This window comes from Homarus americanus, unplaced genomic scaffold, assembly GCF_018991925.1.
Source record: "Homarus americanus isolate GMGI-L3 unplaced genomic scaffold, GMGI_Hamer_2.0 scaffold5635, whole genome shotgun sequence".
Classification (NCBI taxonomy): Eukaryota; Metazoa; Arthropoda; class Malacostraca; order Decapoda; family Nephropidae; genus Homarus; species Homarus americanus.
The window spans coordinates 515,553-539,000 of NW_024735011.1; the positions used below are offsets into that span (position 1 = coordinate 515,553).

The window sequence follows — 23,448 nt, forward strand, 5'->3', positions numbered from 1 at the left end:
TCTACAGCTGGTGGTCTACAGTTGGTGGTCTACAGCTGGTGGTCTAAGCAGCTGGTCTACAGCTGGTGGTCTAAGGTTGATGGCCCACAGCCAGGCTCCAAGCAGCCGGTGGTCTACAGTTGGATGGCCCAGCTGGTGGTCTACAGCTGGTGGTCTACAGTTGATGGCTCCACAGCTGGTGGTCTACAGCTGGTGGTCTACAGTTGCAGGTCTGCCAGCCGGTGGTCTACAGCTGGTGGTCTACAGTTGGTGGTCTACAGTTGCAGGTTCACAGCTGGTGTCGCTGGTGGTCTACAGTTGGTGGTCTACATTTGGTGGTCTATGAAGACGGTCTACAGCTGGTGGTCTACAGTTGGTGGTCTACAGCTGGTGGCTCCAGCTGGTGGTCTACAGTTGGTGGTCTACAGCTGGTGGTCTACAGTTGATGGTCTACAGCTGGTGGTCTACAGTTGGTGGTCTACAGCTGGTGGTCTACAGCTGGTGGCTCAAGAAGCAGGTCTAAGCAGCTGGTGGTCTACAGCTGGTGGTCTACAGCTGGTGTCTACAGCTGGCAGGTCTACAGTTGGCAGGTCTACAGTTGGTGGTCTAAGCAGGTGGTGGTGTACAGTTGGTGGTCTGCGCTGGCGGTCTACAGCTGGTGGTCTACAGCTGGTGGTCTACAGCTGGTGGTCTACAGTTGGTGGTCTACAGTTGGTGGTCTAAGCAGTTGGTGGTCTACAGGCAGGTCTACAGTTGGTGGTCTACAGCTGGTGGTCTACAGCTGGTGGTCTACAGTTGATGGTCTACAGTTGGTGGTCTACAGTTGGTGGTCTACAGCTGGTGGTCTACAGTTGGTGGTCTACAGTTGGTGGTCTACAGTTGGTGGTCTACAGCTGGTGGTCTACAGCTGGTGGTCTACAGTTGGTGGTCTACAGCTGGTGGTCTACAGCTGGTGGTCTACAGTTAGTGGTCTACATAACTTGAAGGAAGAGAACAGGGTCGCCATTTTAGGGAGTCAGTCATCTGTGTCAACTCAAGGACACAACTTTAAATTCAGCCACACTGTAAATAAGTTTTATCATAGTCATCATCTTATCTGTTGACTGTACAAAGAATAAAAACCCGTTTTTTTATTCATATTTATTTATTTATTTATTTATATATATATACTAAGGGCAGTTCACAATCACATTGTCAGTCTTCTTCTTTCTCTTTTGCTTTCCACTACACATTTTTCGTTTATTGCTTCTTTTTTAATATCTTCATCGTCACTGCACCAATCATAAACTATCTCTACTACTGTCCTCCTTCTGTATAGCCAGCAAATAGCATCACTTCATCCAATCAGAAGTTTCAGTTCCCTTTAGTGCAAAGTAAAAAATTTATCACTCTTTGCAACTGAGTCAACACATCTTGGAGTCCTGTATGGCTCTCACTGTTTACACACCGACACATGCAACTCACATTGTCTCTTGCAATAGTCACACACCAAGGCAAAGTCGCGTTAAGCAAGGTATCGAGCCCCCCTACTTGTGTCTAAATACCAACATATGCGGTCGGATACTCATTTTCACATTCCATGTAGCGGGCAAGGCAACTCAAGTTAGTTTGGGGGAATTTGTTGTGAGAACCGTACAAGGCGTCTATATTTGGCTTGGGAGGGTCTTCAAACTGACTTCCGCGTGTCTAAGAGGGCCTACAAAATGCTCTCCATGTTCACAAGGCCTCTTTAGATGATATCCTTCATCCTGAGGGCCCAGTGGATGGACCCCATGTTTGTGAAGGTTCTAGACGCCGACCTCCGGGCTTGTGAGAACCCTAAAAGTTGACTTCCATGTTCCTGACGACGCTTAAAGACCACCTCTTTACTTCTCAATTCCTCGAGGTCACTCTCCCATCTTGTAAAGTTCCCAGACACCAAGTTCCTCAGTTGAGAACTTCTACGTGCTTGGAAGGGCCCCAGGAAATGACCACAGGGCCCTACAAGATGACCTCCAGGCTGGTGGGACCCTACAAGATTACCTCCATGCGGTTGTGACGTCTCATAATACGAATCTGTCCCGGGGCCACCTCCGCCAGCCCTGCCGTCTTGAAGGTAAACAAGACTGAGTGTTGACCGAAGTTGGCGTCAAATCTGTCCAAGATGTGAGACAAATATATGAATTATATGGATACATTACAGCTGTTAACGAAATATAATCGAGTGTTCATAATGTCCCTGTGCACTAGTGACAGAAACAATACATAAATACCATATAACAAGGCAAATTGAATAAGGTTTTAGCACAGTTACCGCCTCTATCACTACGTCTACTTACTCAGTGGATATGTTCACATCTGGAGGCTTGCCGGTAGCATTCTGTACCACCAAGAATAATTTCGTGACCACCTCTATCACGTGACCCGTCTGCAGCACCAGGTCGCCCTTCCGTTTGACCTCATCTGACCCGAACAAGCACCCTGGGTTCAAGTTCTGAGAGCCAGATAGGTCCGCCGTGGGTGAGGGAGGTTTAACGTGCAGAACGGCGATGTCATCTGGGGGAAGGTGGTGGTGGGGTAGCGTTAGGTGGTGGTAGTAGGTAAGAAACAGTCTGTCTCTCTCAACTGACACAGGTAGAGATATATAACCAATTAACTCATCCAGGTAGAAGTACAGAACCAATTAACTCACACAGGTAGATATACAGAACCAATTAACTCACACAGGTAGAAGTACAGAACCAATTAACTCACACAGGTAGAAGTACAGAACCAATTAACTCATACAGGTAAATAGACAGAATCAATTAACTCACACAGGTAGATATACAGAACCAATTAACTCACACAGGTAGAAGTACAGAACCAATTAACTCATACAGGTAAATAGACAGAATCAATTAACTCACCCAGGTAGAAGTACAGAACCAATTAATTCACACAGGTAAATAGACAGAACCAATTAACTCACCCAGGTAGATATACAGAACCAATTAACTCACCCAGGTAGATATACAGAACCAATTAATTCACACAGGTAAATAGACAGAACCAATTAACTCACCCAGGTATGGAGAGAGAGATATCCGCTGTACTTCCAAGGCCGGTATACGGTATTTAATCTGTAGTGTTCGCTGATCTAATACCAGGAGGGAGTTGGTCGACACAGCCAGCAATATTGGCACAAACTGTTGAATAAATAGACAACAGTGAGGAAAAGAAAGGAAATTGTATGGAATCTATGAATAATAATGGAAGATTAAATGTATAAAATTTATAGACGTACAGGATAAAAATATTAAATCACAACAAAATATAGAAGAAAAAAAACGTGAAATATATGAGAAAAAAAAACACCGAAAGTATGAGGTTAGGTTAAGTTAAGTTAGGTTAGGTTAAGCTAGGTTGAGCTAGGTTAGGTTAAGTTAGGTTATCTACATATTACTACAAATCTGACAAAATAATCATACTTATCAAGACCAAAATTTAACCAACGATAAAGTTAGATTATAGTACGTTTAGATTAACCACCCCCACCCCATCTACACCCGGCCCCTCCCCCCCCACCACACCCGACCCCTCCCTCCCCCCCACCATTATCTGACCTCCCCCCACCACACTTCTCCCCCACCCACTGACACTCCACCCACACACTACAATCCTTCCTCCACCACCCTCACCTTGCCAGCTGAACGTGTGATCTTGTTGACAATATCAGCAAACACAACATATTGGTCATTGGTCTCAGCTGCTAGCTTCTTCCACTGGGCATTCTGACGGAGCCTCACATAGTCTCCTAGGAACGGATGAGACACACTGGAACAAAGAGAACAGTTGGTTATAGCTTGGAGAGGTGGGTATGTGTGGGTAGGTGGGTATGTGTGGGCATGTGGGTGTGGGTAGGTGGGTGTGGGTAGGTGGGTGTGGGTAGGTGGGTGTGGGTAGGTGGGTGTGGGTAGGTGGGTGTGGATACATACAGATCTATACATACAATAATCCCTACATTAGTCATCCACATAAGCAGATATTCACCGAAATTTAAATCCTATTAATCTACCCAGGGATTACCAAGACCAGGAGAGAGAGAGAGAGAGAGAGAGATGGAGGGAGATAGATAGAGATAGAGAGAAAAAGATAGAGTTGGAGGGAGATAGAGAGAATAAAAGAGAGAGATAAAGAGATAAGAGAAGATAAAAAAGAGACAGAGAGAGACACACATCTGCTATTCTGCCCTAAAGTCCAGACAGCTGATGCACTTCACACACACACACACACACACACACAACACACACACACACACACACACACACACACACACACACACACACACACACACACACACACACACACACACACACACACACACACACAACACCGTCAGCTAGAGAAGGTACAGAAAAGGGCCTGCAGAATCATGCTCGGCGCAGAATACTCCGGTTACACCAACGCTCTCTCCACCCTGGAAATGCCATCCCTCAGTGACCTCCACCACCAAGCACTGAAAAGGTTTGGCAGTGGACTACTGCACCACCCTCGTCATCGCCACCTCCTGCAGCCCCCCACCCAACTCGCGCAGTTCGCCACTACAACAAAATTCAGCCCATAAGAGCCCGCACTGATAGATATAAGAACAGCACCATCCCATCTATTGTTAAAATAATAAACAACTCCTGATTTATGTACTGTACAGCCCTGTAAATGTATTCAATGCATATTATATCATTATGTCTAAATCAAATGTAAGTCTGTATATTTTCAGCCACCGGCTGCAACTCTATTAATAAACCGTTTATTATTATTATTATTACACACACAGACAATCTCGTCCCTCAAGTGGTTGCGTACATGTCAGCTACATGTACAAGTAGTGAAGTATATTTATAAGTGGTGTTTATAAGTGTGTTTTGTGTACAGGTGTTAAGTATTTTTTTAAGTGGTGATATTAAAAGAAATGAATACCTGAAGATTAGACACCCCAATTTTATTTCACCTGCAGATAAACCACTTAACCTAACCTAACCAAATCCTAACCAAACCTCAACGTCCATATAGCGTTAGGGTGGTTAATCTTCAGGTGAAATAAATTAAGGTATCTAATAATTATCAGGTGATACCCCCCCCAAAAAAAAATCCAAATTAAATATTCTCAAGTAATTAATTTATCTTAAACAAGAAATTAAATATTCTCCAAAAAGTAATTAATTGATCTCAAATAAGTAATTAAATATCTTCATAGACCGAATTAATTAGTCTCAAAAATCGATAATTATACAGCGTTTACCAAAGAGACTCATAAAGACAAACTATGTAATTTTTATGAGAAAGTAAATTAATTATCCCTTATAAAAACTTATAATTACATTTTTTTTAGTTTGAAAGGTAATTAATTATCTCTTAAAATATAATTATCAGGGGTAATTGTGTTTTTTTTATTTTTTTTTATTTTTACCTTTTTGGGTACGATGCTTTCCTGTCCTTGAAGATGATGGAGGCTGTTACCTTCTCTCTCATCCTGTTACGAGCTGTCTGGTCGAACTGTAGCCGATATCTGTGACACTGGTGGATAGAGTGTGTGGTAGTTAGGGTAGGTCGATTCTCTCACACACACACACACACACGTTGTCACTTTAAAAAATATTAGTATTTTTTTTATATTTTTCTCCCACATATACTCTCTCTTACCCGCCACTTATGATGTAATCGCCGCAGTAAGATGCTGACGTCACTAAGGGAGGCAGGGGTGGGGGGCCAGGAACCGTCAGCTGGTGAGTCTGACGGAAGTTCTGTCAGCACAAGGGTCAGGAACCTCCAGCGCTGACGGTAGTAATGGTGGTGGTGTTAGTAGTAGTGGTGGTCCTTCACTTATATATTACTTCAATAAACGTAATAAAGAGTTTGTTCAGATATCTTATTATTTTTGGGTAATGGTTGATGTAAAGTTTCCAAATAAGAATAAGAATACGAATAATAATCATAATAATAATAATAATAATAATAATCCTGTAATGCTATATGTAGTACAAAATTCTAAGGAGGACAGGTGTAGGTACAGGCTACAGGTGTAAGATACAGGCTACAGGTGTAAGATACAGTACCTGGTAATTGGTGTAGGCCAATTTGATCACAGCTGCTGCCCATTCAACCCGTCTACGGTGCTTTAGCTGCCTGTACTCCTCTCTCGCCTGTAGGGGTGAAGGTACACTGTAATGGTACACTGTAATGGTTCACGGTAATGGTACACGGAAATGGTACACTGTAATGGTACACGGTAATGGTATACTGTAATGGTACACTGTAATGATTCACGGTAATGGTACCCTGTAATGGTATACGGTTATGATATATACACTGTATTGGTACACTGTAATGGTACACTGTAATGGTATACTGTAATGGTATACTGTAATGGTATACTGTAATGGTACACTGTAATGGTACACTGTAATGGTATACGGTTATGGTATATACACTGTATTGGTACACTGTAATGGTACTGCTTAATGGTATACTGTAATGGTATACTGTAATGGTACACTGTACGGTACACTGATGGTTGACTATACGCTACTATAACACACAATACCACTACTACCACTACTACTACTACTACTACTACAATAACTACCACAACATTTTTTTTTATGTGGCCTCCAGCCTCCCCCAATAACCACACCTTCACCACCATTTTATTTCCTTAATATTAAATATGGTAATACAACAGTAGCTGTCCTGTTGAGCCGCAGATCTATGCGGCATTCAGTGACTGTTGCCTCATACTCAGTTTCTACTACCACAACAACCACAAGTCACTATTCCAACAACCACTACTACAACAACCAGTACTACCACTACTCCAACAACCAGTACTACCACTACTCCAACAACCAGTACTACCACTACTCCAACAACCAGTACTACCACTACTCCAACAACCAGTACTACCACTACTACCACATACCAACATAAAGAAACTCCATCCTTTGAGTAGTAGCTTCTGAGACTTGGCTGTATCCGGGTCGTTCTGTTTCAGCTGTACACGTGAAGTAAACAAAAGAGGCAACGTAAGGCACCATGCATTAGAGCAGGGAGAACACCATGCAGCACCTGTACAGCAGTCACCATGTACAGTACAGCAGTCACCATGTACAGTACAGCAGTCACCATGTACAGTACAGCAGTCACCATGTGTGTACAGCAGTCACCATGTGTGTACAGCAGTCAACAATCACTATGTATGCAGTAATCACCATGCAATATTGACGTTTGGTATTGCAAAACAAACACAAACACCTCAAGAACAAACACAAACACCTCAAGAACAAACACAAACATATCACTTAGAAAAATCACCAAAGGTATAATTAAATTCTGTATAATTACTATCAACACCTAACCTAACTAAACACTGTGATTTTTTTTATATGACTTTTGAAATATTGAATTATACACACCTTTACACCGCCCCACCCCGTCCCCACCCCACCACATCCTCACACTACCCCGCCCAACCCCCACCCCACCCTACCCCGCCCAACCCCCACCCCACCCCACCCCACCCCCATACATTTATAAGAATTGACGTGAGCAATAAAATTTAATGTATTAGTTCAGGAAATCCATTTATGTCTCAGTGATATAATTTCCGTAAGCGTTTGAAGTGAGATATTTGCCGGTATTTTTATTGCTCCGGGGTCCACGCTTTAAGTGTAATATGAGCCATAAAGCTTATTGAAGGCGTTTATGTCTCACGTGAAGATTAGACATCCCCAGTGGCTTATCTCAACTAATGCTAATCTTACGTAACCTAACTTAACCAAATTTAACCAAACACGTAAGAACAGAGCTAATAAGAGCAATTAAAACTCAATACCTAAATATCTCATTCACTTTATTACCCACAGCAGATATAAAAATGACGAGATATTTTATTTGATTACTCATAGGAGCTAATTACTGACAAGAGTGTAGTTAAGAATTGCTTGTATTAAACATAAATCAAATATCACCTGAAATTAACTCTTGAAGAAACGTGTTATCAGAATTTATTAATCTTATCCGTTCTTATCCGCGTCTCTAAGCTCTGTACCGGCCAAAATCAACTCTATCTGATCCATCTTCCCCCCTCCAGTCACCTCCCCTACCCCCTCCCTCCCCCCCCTCACCTCATGCCTCCCCCCTCCCGTGTTCAAGGAAGTAGTGGTGGCGGTAGTCTGACATCTCATTGTATTGTTCTTATCCAAATATCTTTGATAAGCTAACCTCAACGAGATACACACACACACACACACACACACACACACACACACACACGCAGTGTATACACAACATTCATACTTCCCCAAGCTCACCCCATGCCTCCCTACCTGGTCTTCCTCCTAAATGCCACACACACAACGTAAACACCTAGAAAAAGTGCAAAAGAGGGCATGCAAGATTATTCTCTCCCCTTCCTACTCCACATATCAAGCGCTCAACACACTGACCCTTTCGACTCTCACTGACCATCACCACGACCTCATCTGCAAATTTGGTAAGAAGCTTCTACACCATCCCCGACACCGGTTCCTACTACCACCTGAGATCCCCTGTCCGAGAATTGCTGTTCGACACCACAACCGCATCCAGCCCATACGTGCACGAACTGATCGCTATAAGAACAGCCCACTCCCAACCATTGTAAAAATTATCAATAACATGTAATAAATCAGTGTATTCACTCCCAGTAAACACTGCTCCTTGCACTGTCACTATGTTGAAATGTCCTGTAGTTTGAGCTGATCCCCATCTAAGTTATTATATGTCTTATTTGTGTCACTTATGTTACTTGTATATTATTTGTAATTCGTAACCCATTCCCCAAATATGTAACTGTATATTTTCAGCCTTCTGGCTGCCAAGCTCTTTCAATAAACCGTTAATTATTATTATTATTATTATTATTACACACACACACACACACTTGCTTCATCCTGTAATCAGGTTTGCATCAGAATATCTCCTGATTGATAAATATTAATCATAATGCAAGTTTGGGACCACCTGACTATTAGCACCCTCCTGGTTTATGTCATCTGACCTAACCTAACCTGACCTAACCTAACCTGACCTAACCCCCGATTACGACTACCCAGAAATGCAACTTAAGGACACCCAAACCAACTAAGACCACTCCACCCCACTCCGCCCACTCCATCCCACTCCGCCCACTCCACCCACTTGCTACTCTCACCCCCAGACGTCCAGAAAATAGTCTAGTGTACACCCTCACCCTTATAATCACCTTCAAACACATTATTGCCTAAGTATTATGATCATTAGCTATATTTCTGTACCACCATAAAGATCACTGTAACATAAATCTGTATTAATATGTTGATGGAATTTCCGGGTCACATTTAGAGTGGTGTAACCAGTTCATATTGTGAGTAATGTACTGGACTTTCTTATCATATCTGGATCACCTCAAGGCTCGGTACTTACCCCTACCCTGTTCTTATCGTCTGAAGGTTAGCTCCCAGGCTTATTTCACCTGATAATTAAACACAGTAATTCTATACCTGTGGTGATCAGCGTTAGGTTGTTGAATCATCAGGTTGACATAATTAGGATGTCTAATGTTTAGGTGATTAACATAGCCTTACACCACTTTACTGACACACACACACACACACACACACACACACACACACACACACACACACACACACACACACACACACACACACACACGTTGTTACGTTCGTGAACCAATCACAGACACGAATGATACAAGATGGGAACATAAGCAGTTGTTCCTAAGGTCAGCTACTGTCTCCTTACCTGTCTTTACTCTGTGCCACGGTGCTAAGGTGAGGTGAAGTGAAGGTACTAACAAACAAACAAAGAATATTACCTAACATAAAAACGAACAGAAGATAAACAAACACACAAACACACTGCATAAAGAAACACACACACAGGATAAACAAACAAACAAACAAACAAACAAACAAACAAAAACACACACAAGCACGGGGCAAACACACAAACAAGCACAGGACAAACACACACACACACACACACACACACATGATTAGAGTGTCATAAATACCCATGACTCACATAGCTGTCATGTGAGGCTGAGTGTCTATAGCTGATAAAATGATACCTTCTTTAACATGGTATAGCTTTTATATACACCCACAGAATCTATATAGCAGGGTGTAGCTTCTATATATATTCAGAGTTATATAACGTATAGTGTGTCGATATTATAGTATAGTATATATCTCGTGAACTGTATAATATGGAGAATCGTATATAATTTTATCTCTGTTGCATATAAGAATGTATAGCGGTATAGCATGGATAATAATGAGTTTATTATTATTACTGTATGTATAGAACTGTATAGCAGTATGATATATAAACTATCACCTTTCAAGACTCCTATATATCTGTTATACTGTATAGTTACATAGCACGAAGCAATGGACATATACACTTAGATCATGAAAATGTTATCAAGTTTAAAGTATAGTAACTGCATAGCGGTATAGCGGTATATATATATAACCTTTGGATTCGTATTCTAAGTTGTCTTCTTCTGCTATACATCACAAGACATTGCAACTACTAAATTAGATTGCATAGCCGTATAGCAAGTGTGGGGGAACATAACGAGACATTATAACTATTACCGTAAAGTGTATAGCAATAGAGCAGTTGCATTACATATATTCCATAGCAGTATAGCAAGTCCTGTAGATAAGAATAAACACCATAACTGTTACACAATATTGCATAGCGGTATAGCAAGCCTGAAAAGAGCTCTAATAGGGTCTTGCAACAACTCTAATTATGCATAGCGGTATAGCAGGACCTTGCAGTAACTCCAAAACATACATAGCGGTATAGCAGGACCTTGTACTTACTCTTCAAACATGTATAGCAGTATAGCAGTTGCGATACGTACCCTCCAACTCCTCCAGTACGTTGCTATGGTGATCTGAGCGGCCTTCATTTGTTTGTACCGTGTGTGATGGTGCCACCCACGGTACGTCTTCTGCACCAGTACCGCCAAGTCCTCCAGTCTCTCCCGACGGTACTCCTCAAGCTCGTGAATCTGTTGGGTGCGTGGTACAGTGAGAGATGTGGTACAGTGAGAGATGTGGTACAGTGAGAGATGTGGTACAGTGAGAGATGTGGTACAGTGAGAGATGTGGTACAGGGAGAGATGTGGTACAGTGAGAGATGTGGTACAGTGAGAGATGTGGTACAGTGAGAGAGAAAGAAAGAAAGAAAGAAAGAAATAACAGACACAGAAATAAAAAGTAGAGACAGACAGACAAACAGACAGACAGACAATCTTCATAAACAACAAATACCTCCTTGACACTACCAAATTTACCTGTACTTTACCTATCTAATTAAGGGTGATTGAATGCCCTATATACATATAAGAAGTAAAAAGTTATCAATGGATATTTCTGCTTCAATAAACAACTTTAGATAAGATTATACAGGTGTGCAAGTCTCAGGTAATATGCAAATGAGTTGAATATAGACTTGTATTTATCTGTAGTGAAATATATGGATAAATTTTAGTCTTGAAAGAGAAAACACTGATGATTAATTTTATTATTATTTAAACTCTATTAAGTGACAGGAATATGATGGTGAATAATAATAATAATAATAATAATAATAATAATAATAATAATAATAATAATAATAATAATAATAATAATAATAATAAACAAAAACAACAACAATAACAACATCCTACAGGTATATATATGCAAATGAGCCCCACTTAACAACACAGTACAGGTGTAAAGCAAAAGATGGCGGAAGAATACTCACGGCTCTTTGACTCTTAATAAACACTTTAGTCCTGCCGAAGGTGTACTGTGTAGGGGTGATTGGGAGGTCAGCAAGGAGGAGGGCGCATCCTTCTAGGGGCGCGCCTCTCCACGTAGGCCAGGTGTGTAGAGACAACATGGCATACCTGCTTAGGAACCCCTCGTGAGTGCCTTTGTACGACCACCCCTCACACCTCACCCGCGCCTGTTCCACCAACCTGAGGAAGTGACGGGGGAGGAAGGGGTGTGAGTGAGAAACAATCTAGCAATCAATCACACTAAAAAACTAACAATCAACCAATAAATCAATTAACTCAAGACTCACCCTAGGTACTTGATCTGGTGGAGGACAAGGGCTGACTCCAAGATCCTAGGTTGCTTCAGTTCATTAGGCTTGATACAAGCTATGAGATGAGGGGTCTTGGAACGCAGAGTCCTCATGAGCGCTGACACAGAGATTAACACCTGGGTCCCCACACTGGCCGGCCGCTTCAACGTTGTCCTTCTGGGGTTACCTGGTGATGGAAGGGGTGGTGGTGATGGGAGGGGTGGTGGTGATGGGGGGTGGTGGGAAGGGTGGTGGTGATGGGAGGGGTGGTGGTGATGGGAGGTGGTAGATAGGAGGGGTGATGGGAGGGGTGGTGGTGATGGGATGGATGGTGAGTATCCTATGGCCACCAAGACTCCCTATGTGAGTATCCTATACCCCAATCTCTAAATATGAGGGTCCTATGCACCTATATCAATATCCTATGCACCTATATGAGTATCCTATGGCCTTATATGAGTATCCTACGCCCCGGGACTCACCTTCAGGGAACAGCTCCTTGAGGATACGGTGGTTACAGCGGTACAAGGAGCGGGTCAGGTCACGGTGTAGAGCATCGCAGTTCTTCTCAATGAACCCGTAGACAGTGTAGGTGACGGAACCAGCGTAGTGACGGATCCTGTGGGGGTGACGTGTGTTAGTCTGTCTGTCTGTCTGTCTGTCTATATCTTTTTCTTTGTATTTATCTCTGTCTTTCTCTCTTTCTCTGTGGTCTCTTATCTCTCTTTTTCTCTCTATATTTGGTCTCTAATCTCTCTTTCTCTCTATATCTATCTGTTATTATCTCTGTCTAATTATCTCTATCTTTACCTCTGTCTCTCTCTCTCTTTGTCTTATCTCTATTTTTATCTGCCTTTATCTCTATCTCTCTTTTTTCTCTCCATTTCTTTCTGCTGTATCTCTCTCTCTCTCTCTCTCTATTTATCTCACTTCTACATCACACTAGAAATTATCTCCACCCACACTTCAAAATAATTCTCAAGACAGACAGACACAGACAGACAGACAGACAGACAGAGACAGACAGAGAACCCCCTCACCGCCCTTCTGACTTACCTGAAAGAGTCAGTCGGGATGTTATTGTCGGAATGGGCGTGTCTACCTCCCTTGATGTCGAACAGAGAATGTCCCCCGCAGGAGAACGACAACTGCTGCAGGAGGGCGTCTGTGCCACCTCCTACACGACTGCTGACCTCCTCGATCACAGCTAGTACCCCCGTCTGTCTCTGTACCACACACCCAGGGTTAAAGAAGAGTTAAATTTCGGCCGGTTCCTGGGTGTTGGTCTTTGTGGCATAGAAATGTAAAAAGGGTCTTTGTGGCATAGAAATGTAAAATAGGTCTTTGTGGCATAGAAAGGTAGAATAGGTCGTTAAAATGGTCTCTCTTTCTGCGTCACATGTGGGAAAATATGGTTTGTTATATAAGGTTTCGGTACCACATAACAGTCTATCTATGTCACAGGAATATTGAAACAGGTATATCAAATTTCTATGTCACAGTAAGTAAGTATAGAAACAGTTAAATAGATCAAATTTCTATGTCACTCAACGCCTCGCTACATCTATATCCTCAATAATAACCATATGTCATATAATATAAATGTCAATAACCATCTATATATGCTCAATAACCACCTCCTATACAGTCAATAACATTCTATGATAATCTATGCACTTCAATAACCACACATCACCTCAATAACCACACATCACCTCAATAACTATTCATATGCAATAACCACATTATGCAGTCAATTACCACACACCTGTCAATTACCCCTCACCTGTCCAACTAACCACTCACCTGTCCAACTAACCACTCACCTGTTCAATTAACCCCTCACCTGTCCAATTAACCACTCAACTATCCAATTAACCACTCAACTATCCAATTAACCCCTCACCTGTCCAATTAACCCCTCACCTGTTCAATAAGGTCGACTACGGCGTTATTGGTGGGTACGTCTATAGGTGACCAATCAATTCCCTCCCTCAGGTAATCTTCCTGTGTGTGTTTTAACGTCACCTCCGTCAAGACCTGAGACATGCCGGAGAAATGGGTTAGAAATTGGTTGGAAATGGGGAGAAATTGGTTGGAAATGGGGAGAAATTGGTTGGAAATGGGGAGAAATTGGTTGGAAATAAGGAAAATTGGTTGGAAATGGGGAGAAATTGGTTGGAAATGGGGAGAAATTGGTTGGAAATAAGGAAAATTGGTTGGAAATAAGGAAAATTGGTTGGAAATGGGGAGAAACTGGTTGGAAATTGGGAAAAAATTGGAAATTGGTTAGAAATTAAATGCTTTACTTATAAACTGGTTAAAATTGGTTGTGAATAAGGAAGAAACGAGACAATTAGGATGAAATTGGAATAAAATTTACTAAAAATAGACCAAAATTGTGAAGAAAACAGAATTGTGGGAAAAATTGGTTAAAAACAGATCGGAAATAGGAAAGGAAATTGGTTCGGAATAAGTCAGCAACGGGTGAGAAATAGGTTAGGAAATTGCCCAGAAATAGTCAAAATAGATCATCAATTGAAATAACCCAGAAATTAATGAGAAATACGTAAACAAAAATTGGCTAAAATTAATTGAAATAATTTATAAACAAACTCCATATTAATTACACCTGCATCATCTACACCTGATCCTCACACACCTGTTGGGAGAGATAAGACCTTCAAACACACCTGTATCACCTACACCTGATCCTTACACACCTGTTGAGAGAGATAAGACCTTCAAACACACCTGTATCACCTACACCTGATCCTTACACACCTGTTGGGAGAGCTAAACACCTGTAGAGAACTCACCTGGTGGAGTTTTTCATTACAGAAGTTTATAATCAGTTGCTCGAAGCTGTTGGTCTCAAGAATCTCAAAGCCGAAGATGTCTAGTATACCGAGGACCTTCCTGCGGCCCATGGTCTTTACCTACGGAATAATGACGTGGTTATGATGATGATGGTGATGGTGATGATGGTGGTGGTGATGATGATAAATAACAATAATTCTTCACTATGCTCTGCCACGGTTCTGTAGTTAATTTTACCGTCACACTACCCCGTCAAGTACTGTACTGCGGGGTCATTCAGGACTAATTTTTTTTTTTTTTTCAAACTCGGGTTGAAACAGGACGACTCTCTTCAACGGAGGACGGTGTTTAAGACTCCGAGCGTGGGAGTTGACCAAAGACCAACAAAAGCTATGAGCTGCCTCTCTAATGCTACTTTTGTTTGTGTGTCTATTTTTTATGCCCCGTTTTGTTTTTATATAAAGAGCTGAAAATATGGTATAGTTTTGTAATTGAATATCACAAAAATTCTCTCTCTCTCTCTCTCTCTCTCTCTCACCTTGATTGCCTCGTTCACCCTGCTGACGACCCAGGTAAACAGCCTGTTGTAGAGGGCACGACAGAGGGCGTCTCGGGTCCTTGTCGCATCTATCGCCGACAGCTCCGCCACCACGGTCTCCCCTCGGGCCTCCACCGTCCTCGTCTGTAGGGCCCCCGTCAGCGTGGACACCTCGCACGACAGTAGCTCACACACCTCGTGCAACTCTGTGGGGGAAGTGTCACTGTTAGTTACTGTTCTGTGGGGGTGTGGTACTGTCACTTACTGTCACGTCCTGTCACTTACAGCTCTGTGTGAGTGTGGTACTGTCACTTACTGTCACGTCCTGTCACTTACAGCTCTGTGTGGGTGTGGTACTGTCACTTACTGTCACGTCCTGTCACTTACAGCTCTGTGTGGGTGTGGTACTGTGGTACTGTCACGTCCTGTCACTTACAGCTCTGTGGGGGTGTGGTACTGTCACTTACTGTCATTGTGTCATTCACCATCACAGTTAATAGTCATATAGACACAAGAGGTGATTTCCTTACCTCTCTCTCTCTCTCTCTCTCTCTCTCTCCCTCACACCCCCACCCTCTCACCCACCCTCACCCACTCCCTCACCCCACCCTCACTTACCATACTCGTTCTCATTACTACAGCCTTCCGTGCCATCGATGTTGTTAACGGAGGTGAAGGTCAGGTTCCCCAGCTTCAGGACGGCTGCCACCACCTTCAGAACCTCCAGTTGTTCTTCCTGCGTCATCCCAAGGGCGTCCAGGGTTCTCTGACGGTGGGAAGGGGAGTTAGATAAGTTGAGGGCTGGGGGCTAGGATAAGTAGGCCACTCCTCATACTGGTTACCTCTTACAATGGTCACATCTTATCATGGCCCATCCCTTATACTGGATACCTCTTTATGGCCACTCCTTACACTGGCTACCCCTTATACTGACCATCCCTTATACTGGCCACCCCTTACAATGGCCACCCCTTCCAATGGCCCACCCCTTATACTGGCCACCCTTTACAATGGCCACCCTTTACAATGGCCACTGCAATGCGACACAACGCGGGCGACTTAAAATAAGCAAGATCAGTCCTGTAGGTCCACCCACACGCGTTTTAATCTCCATTGGTCCAAATTCCACTGGACAAAATTCCAATGGACAAAATTCCAATGGACAAAATTCTACTGGACAAAATCTTACAGGACAAAATCTTATAGGACAAAATTTTACTTGACAAAATTTCGCTGGACAAAATTCTACTGGACAAAATTATACCTGACAAATTCTTACTGGACAAAATTGTACGGGATAAATTTTTCCCTGGACAAAATCATCCTGGACCAAATTCCTTAAGACCAAATCCCAGTAAATACCATTAATCTGGAGAAAAATCCCACCAGACAAAGACCTACCGGACAAAATGATATTGGACAAAACCCTCAAGGGCAAAATCCCACAGGAAACATTTAAGACTGAATTCTGGCGTTAGATAAAAACGTTTGAGATAAGAACCGTACTGAAGGTAGAAACGTCTAATGGGATGGAAAACGTGTAAACATTCGTGCCCCGGGGTATGAGAGACATACCTTGGTAATGTTGTACTCAGTGCGGTCGTCCAGGACATCTGTGGGGCAGTGTCGCGGCGCCTGAAGAAGAATATAGTTTTCCACGTTCCTCTGTAGCCGCAACGACTCTGTCAAAGGCAAGATAATATACCTGTTAGTATCTCTCTCTCTCTCTCTCTCTCTCTCTCTCTCTCTCTCTCTCTCTCTCTCTCTCAGGTCTACCAAATCATAACTTGTTCGTGCATGTATGTATGTGTGCGTGTGTGTGTCTAAAACCCCCCAAGGTGGTACACACACACACAGGTCTTACACAAGGAAGACACAAGACTTAATCGGACTATGTTGGGAAAAATGGGTCAGCACTAGTCGGCTCACCACACCTTGCTGCCACCCCCTGTTCCCACCTCATGTTACCTGCTGCCACCCCCTGTTCCCACCTCATGTTACCTGCTGCCACACCCATGTTCCCACCTCATGTTACCTGCTACCACCACTACCCTGCTACCACCACTACATCACTACTACACCCCTCTGCTACTACACCACTACCACTCCCTGCCACTACTAATTAACTACCACCACTACTAATTTAACTCACTTCACCACTACCACCCCCTGCTACCACCACTACCACCCCCTGCTACCACCACTACCATCACCACTACTGCCATCATTATTATAACTGATATTGCATAAACCACACACACACACACACACAAACACACACACACACACACACACACACACACACACACAGAAAGAGACAAACAAACATACTGGGAGACAGAATGACAGAGAGAGACTGAAAGAGACAGAGAGACAGACAGAGATAAACACCTACAGACAGACAGAGAGACAATGAGACGTATTTGTGGCCTGAGAGATACTGGATATATTTGTGACGAGAGAGATATCAAAGAGACATGAAGCCCTATATATATATCTCTTAACAGTCTCCCAAAAATAAGTGAAAACTGTAATGTGCGCCCTTGTTGTTGTTGTTGTTGTTGTTGTTGTGGTGGTGGTTGTTGTTGTGGTGGTGGTTGTTGTTGTTGTGGTGGTGGTTGTTGTTGTGGTGGTGGTTGTTGTTGTGGTGGTGGTTGTTGTTGTAGTGGAGGTGGTTATTATAGTGGTGGTGGTGGTGGTGGTGGTTGTTGTTGTTGTTGTTATTTGTGTTGTGGTAATTTCTTAGTGTTAAGTTTGTTATGGTTGTTGTAATTGTGGTTGGTTGTACTGGTTGAGCTTGTAAGTGTGGTTATTGTGTTTTCTTAATAACATACAACTCTCTCTCTCTCTCTCTCTCTCTCTCTCTCACTCTCGTTGGCAGACAACTTGTTAACCTTCAGTTATTCTGTAATAGAATGGCAATCCTGTCAGCACTTACTGTGGGTGTCAGCACTAACTGTGGGTGTCAGCACTTACTGTGGGTGTCAGCACTTACTGTGGGTGTCAGCACTTACTGAGGGTCTGGATGTCAGCTCCAGCCAGCAGCTGATAGAAGATGTGAAAGTTTCTCTCTCCGGCCGCTTGACTCGTGACCCGTGACTGTGGGAGAGTGACACCTGTTATACACCTGTTATATACCTGTTATTGTTACACGTTATACACCTGTCATACACCTGTTATCTGCTATGTTATTCACATATTAATTATTTGCTTACACCTGTTTTACACCTGCTATACACCTGTCGTTAGATAATACAGAACCGCGCGTGTCGTCTTGCCCAGGTCGACCGTGGGTTGACCGTGGGTTGACCGTGGGTTGTCAATGTCCGCGTGATAAGTCTCAAAGAGGTGGGCGGATCTCCTTGAAACTTGGCAGAGACAGTGGTCAATCCTACAGCTCGGACCTATTCGATAATGGGCACGACTCGATTAAAAGTGTCCATCTGGCGGCCATTTTCATTTCCGGGGATCCTCACAAACTCGGGGGTGGGAGTGTGTTTCGTGAAGAGGACGCTCGGGGATATATGGTGTGCCCGATTTAAGGTTATTTCTTGGTTGTGGTGACTTCTCTATAGCTTATGTTATTATTATTATCATTATCAATCATTATACATTATCATGGTTGTTGTTATTCATAGTAGTAATTGTAGTATAGTATCGTTATCATCATTATAGTCGTCATCATCATCATCATCATCATCATCATTATCAATCGGTATCATCATCAATCATCATCACCATCATTATTAATCATCATCATCAACTCATTAATTCCCCGCAAAATGACATCACAAAATGGCGTCCAAATTAGCGAGAGACTCAGCCAAGAGGATACATACATCCGCTTACTGCACGTTCACGTTACCGGGGCCTAATTAACGCCAGGTGTATTTTTGGGGTGAGGGGAGGTTAGGTGGGGTGAGGTGGGGTGGTGAGGAGGGGTGGGGTGAGGAGGGGTAGGGTGAGGAGGGGTGAGGTGGGGTGAGGGGAGGTGGAGGGGGGTGGAGGGGGTGGAGGAGGGGTAGGGGTGAGGGGGGGTGAGGGGGTGAGGGAGGGTGGGAGGGGGTGGCAGGAGGGTGGTGGGAGGAGGGGTGGGGTGGAGGAGGTAGGGTGGGAGGAGGGGTAGGGTGGAGGAGGGGTAGGGTGGAGGAGGGTAGTGAGGGGGTGGTGAGGAGGGGTGGGGTGAGGAGGGGTAGGGTGAGGAGGGGTGAGGTGGGGTGGTGAAAAGGGGTGGGGAGAGGGGTAATACAATAGCCCCTCCTCGTCTGGGTCACACTGCAACAGGGTCATCGTCGTTAAGCGAGAATAATTGTTGCAAATGATCGTCTCAAAATTGCAAACCAGCTAAGAATGGTAGCAAGGAATGGCTTTTGGAAACGGCGAAGAATGCAACATTGCAACGAAACTGAAGTGTCGTTAGCATGGACGTCTGCTACAGGAGGTGGAATCGATAACAAGAATGATTATTGCAACAGCGAAAACAACAATTGCAACAGTTAAAAAGTGCAATATTGCAACAGAGTCAAGAGTCGATAGTGAGAATATGTATTGCAACGACGGTTGGGAAATTGCAATTAGCTCAAGAGTCAATTGGAAGAATAATTGTAGCTAGAGACAAGAATGCAACATTGCAGGAATAACTACTGCAATGGTCAGAACAATATCAGCTTGCAACGGGAAGTGGGGCAATTAGAGGAGTTTATTTGGTAATTGTGTGGCTATTACAGAGAGAGAGAGAGAGAGAGAGAGAGAGAGAGAGAGAGAGAGACGAAAGAAAATTGAAGCTGGAGCAATGAATCCATAGCTCTCTTTCTCTCTCTCTCTCTCTCACTTTTCATTCCCTCTCTCTCTCTCTTTCTCTCACACTCTCAGGTGAGACGTGACCCAAGAGGTAATTAATCTCCTTGATGGTGACGGTAAGGAGACAGACAGACAGACAGACTCATAACCATGTCTGACAGCTATATGACTATACCTCTCTCTCTCTCTCTCTCTCTCTCTCTCTCTCTCTCTCTCAAGATGAACAAAATACACACACATACTTGTTCACATCCTCACACACACACACACACACACACACACACACACACACACACACACACACACACACACACACACTCAGTATACACGTGTAGTGAGTAACAATAAAGTGCTAAGCCACACACTCCCAACACTTCACTGTACACAAACAGGTCGTGCGGGTCGTCTACCATTACGACCACCACAGAACGACTCAACTCCGACTACCTGTGACGACCCCAGAACGACTCTACTCCGGCTACCTGTGACGACCCCAGAACGACTCAACTCCGGCTACCTGTGACGACCCCAGAACGATTCTATTACAGTCTTCTTTTTTCCTCTTCCTCCTCTTTCTTCTTCTCTTCCTTCCCCTCCTCTTTCTCTTCCTTCTCTTACATACCTTCTTTCTCCTCCTCCCTCTCTAAAAGCCCAAACGTCTTCTATTAATCCTCCTGGGTATCCACTCACCTGTCACCCCCTCTCCACCCCTCTCCCTCCCTCCAAACCCTCTCAACACTCTTCTTAAATTACTCCCTATTCTCTCTTTATTAACCTATCTTATTATTCCTGTTTTGTGTCTTTATTCTTCCAATTTTCTCCTTAATTCTGTCACACACACACACACACACACACACACACACACACACACACACACACACACACACACACATCCTTCAGGTTAATTAATGTTCTCATGTCCTTACTGTCTCCTTCCTCCCTCCTTCTCCCTCACTTAATCTCTACCTTCTTCCCTGCCCTTCCTTTCTCCCTTAGTAACACGGACCTTCCTTCCTTCCTTCCTTCCTTCCTTCTTTACCTTCCCTACCGCCTTTTGTAAATCACTCACTCCTTCAATCCCTGCCTCCTTCCCTCACTTCCTCCTTCCCTCACCTCCTTCCTTCCATCACTTCCCTCACTTCTTCCTTCCCTCACCTCCTCCTTCCTTCCCTCACCTCCTCCCGCCGTACATAATACCCTCATTAACTTCATCTTCCCTACTCCCCTTCCCTACCACCACTCGTGAAAGACACAACCCTTATCTAATATATTTCCAGCTCGTGTTGTTGATTACGTATCCATCCAGCTGGTATGTATATCTATGTATTAAATGACTCGTGGGATACAGAGCTAAATTAATTATAAACAGACAGACAGACAGACAGACAGACACAGAGACAGACAGACACAGAGACAGACAGACAGACAGACAGACAGACAGACACAGAGACAGACAGACACAGAGACAGACAGACACAGAGACAGACAGACACAGAGACAGACAGACACAGAGACAAACAGACAAACAATAATCGCTACTATACTCACCTTTTCCAACAGATCTTCGGGAGGCATAATAAAAAAGGGCACCATATATTATACTCGATATATAATTATAATATAAACTCAATAAAACCAATTAGATATATAATGATTTAAGAGTGATATAATTATGAACCAATTATATACCAACTCTTGATTATATTTACATGGTATAATAACTATGGAAGATTATACCACGAGTTACTATACTATACAGGTATATTAAGAGGTGATATAGGAGGAATATACTCTGAAGGCTAAAAAAAAAATATTCCAAACTAAAATTGGTTATACTCGTGAGTGATGGACGATATACTATAGTGATATATTAAGAGATATACTGGATTATATTACCTAATACAGTATATACCAAGCGTTATATCACAGGGGTATAATCTTATAATACTCAGATAGGGTTATATTACTTCCTATGACTCAATATACTACAGTAATATATCAAGAGGTGATATATCAAAGCTATAATCTACAGTGATATATCAGTTATACTAAGCACTATAACCTGTGAATATATTGTTATACTCACAATGGGTTATACTTCCTCCTACTGGCTCGCCTGTGTGGTCAAACTCCATCTCCAGGTACTTGCCCTGTGTAGGAAAGACGTGTGGTTAGGTTAGGTTAGGTTAGGTTAGGTTAGGTTAGGTTAGGTTAGGTTTGGTGTACATATAAAAACACACACACATACACACACACACACACACACACAAACACACACAAACACACACACACACACAAACACACACAAACACACACACAAACACACACACACAAACACACACACACACTGAAAAACACTCAAAAAGGAAAACAAACAGAATCATAAAACAAACACAAACACTAAACCAAAACACACAAACACACAAACAAACAAAGAACAAAACAGTAAATTACTCACAAATCTAGAAGAATTATCGTTTCTTCTCGTTCTGGCGTTACCAAAGGCTGAGGAAAGAAGGAAACAAGGCAATTGGGTAGTTAACTGTCCACCCTTCATGTTTACCTATTACATACAGGTAAAATAATTAGATGTGTGATTAATTAAGTGATTATCTACCTGTGTGTGTAATGATAATGATACATACATACATACATACATACATACATACACAAGCGCTATCCTGTATGTGTATGTATACTGCGACACTGGAGGCCATACAATACCCCTCCCCGCCCCCTCCCCAGCACCTCCCCTCTGTACCTGTATGGGGTGCACGATTGACTAGTTGCTCTCTGTGTCCATTAAATAAACAATATATAAAATCATTCCTCAACACACTAGCTACTGCAACTACTACTTGACGTCACGCTCGTCTATCCAATCATCACTATCTTTCAATGACGTCAAGCTCACTTATCCAATCACACCACAATCTTCAATGACGTCACGCTCACTTATCCAATCACACCACAATCTTCAATGACGTCACGCTTACTTATCCAATCACACCACAATCTTCAATAACGTCACGTTCTCTTATCCAATCACACCACAATCTTCAATGACGTCACGCTTACTTATCCAATCACACCACAATCTTCAATGACGTCACACTCATCTATCCAATCACGCCACAATCTTCACTGACGTCACGCTCATC

At 43.0% G+C, this 23,448-nt stretch overlaps 1 protein-coding gene across 1 annotated transcript in view; it reads right to left on the bottom strand.

Annotated features, from left to right (window-relative positions):
- Positions 1-1,116: 1,116 nt before the first annotated feature.
- Positions 1,117-23,448, bottom strand: part of LOC121870722 (unconventional myosin-Ia-like) — a 47,293-nt gene continuing 24,961 nt past the window's right edge. Inside the window, exons 5-25 of the mRNA XM_042372664.1 lie at positions 22,746-22,792; positions 22,374-22,437; positions 21,836-21,849; positions 18,502-18,586; positions 17,063-17,169; positions 16,106-16,253; positions 15,488-15,693; positions 14,949-15,068; positions 14,056-14,169; positions 13,186-13,355; positions 12,612-12,748; positions 12,127-12,316; positions 11,803-12,019; positions 10,913-11,062; positions 6,054-6,140; positions 5,641-5,772; positions 5,408-5,514; positions 3,639-3,774; positions 3,023-3,146; positions 2,298-2,514; positions 1,117-2,113 (exon numbers count right to left, since the gene is read on the bottom strand). Coding sequence (XP_042228598.1) covers positions 1,990-2,113; positions 2,298-2,514; positions 3,023-3,146; positions 3,639-3,774; positions 5,408-5,514; positions 5,641-5,772; positions 6,054-6,140; positions 10,913-11,062; positions 11,803-12,019; positions 12,127-12,316; positions 12,612-12,748; positions 13,186-13,355; positions 14,056-14,169; positions 14,949-15,068; positions 15,488-15,693; positions 16,106-16,253; positions 17,063-17,169; positions 18,502-18,586; positions 21,836-21,849; positions 22,374-22,437; positions 22,746-22,792 — 2,696 coding nt within the window. The 3' untranslated portion in view covers positions 1,117-1,989. The remainder of the gene's footprint in view (positions 2,114-2,297; positions 2,515-3,022; positions 3,147-3,638; positions 3,775-5,407; positions 5,515-5,640; positions 5,773-6,053; positions 6,141-10,912; positions 11,063-11,802; positions 12,020-12,126; positions 12,317-12,611; positions 12,749-13,185; positions 13,356-14,055; positions 14,170-14,948; positions 15,069-15,487; positions 15,694-16,105; positions 16,254-17,062; positions 17,170-18,501; positions 18,587-21,835; positions 21,850-22,373; positions 22,438-22,745; positions 22,793-23,448) is intronic.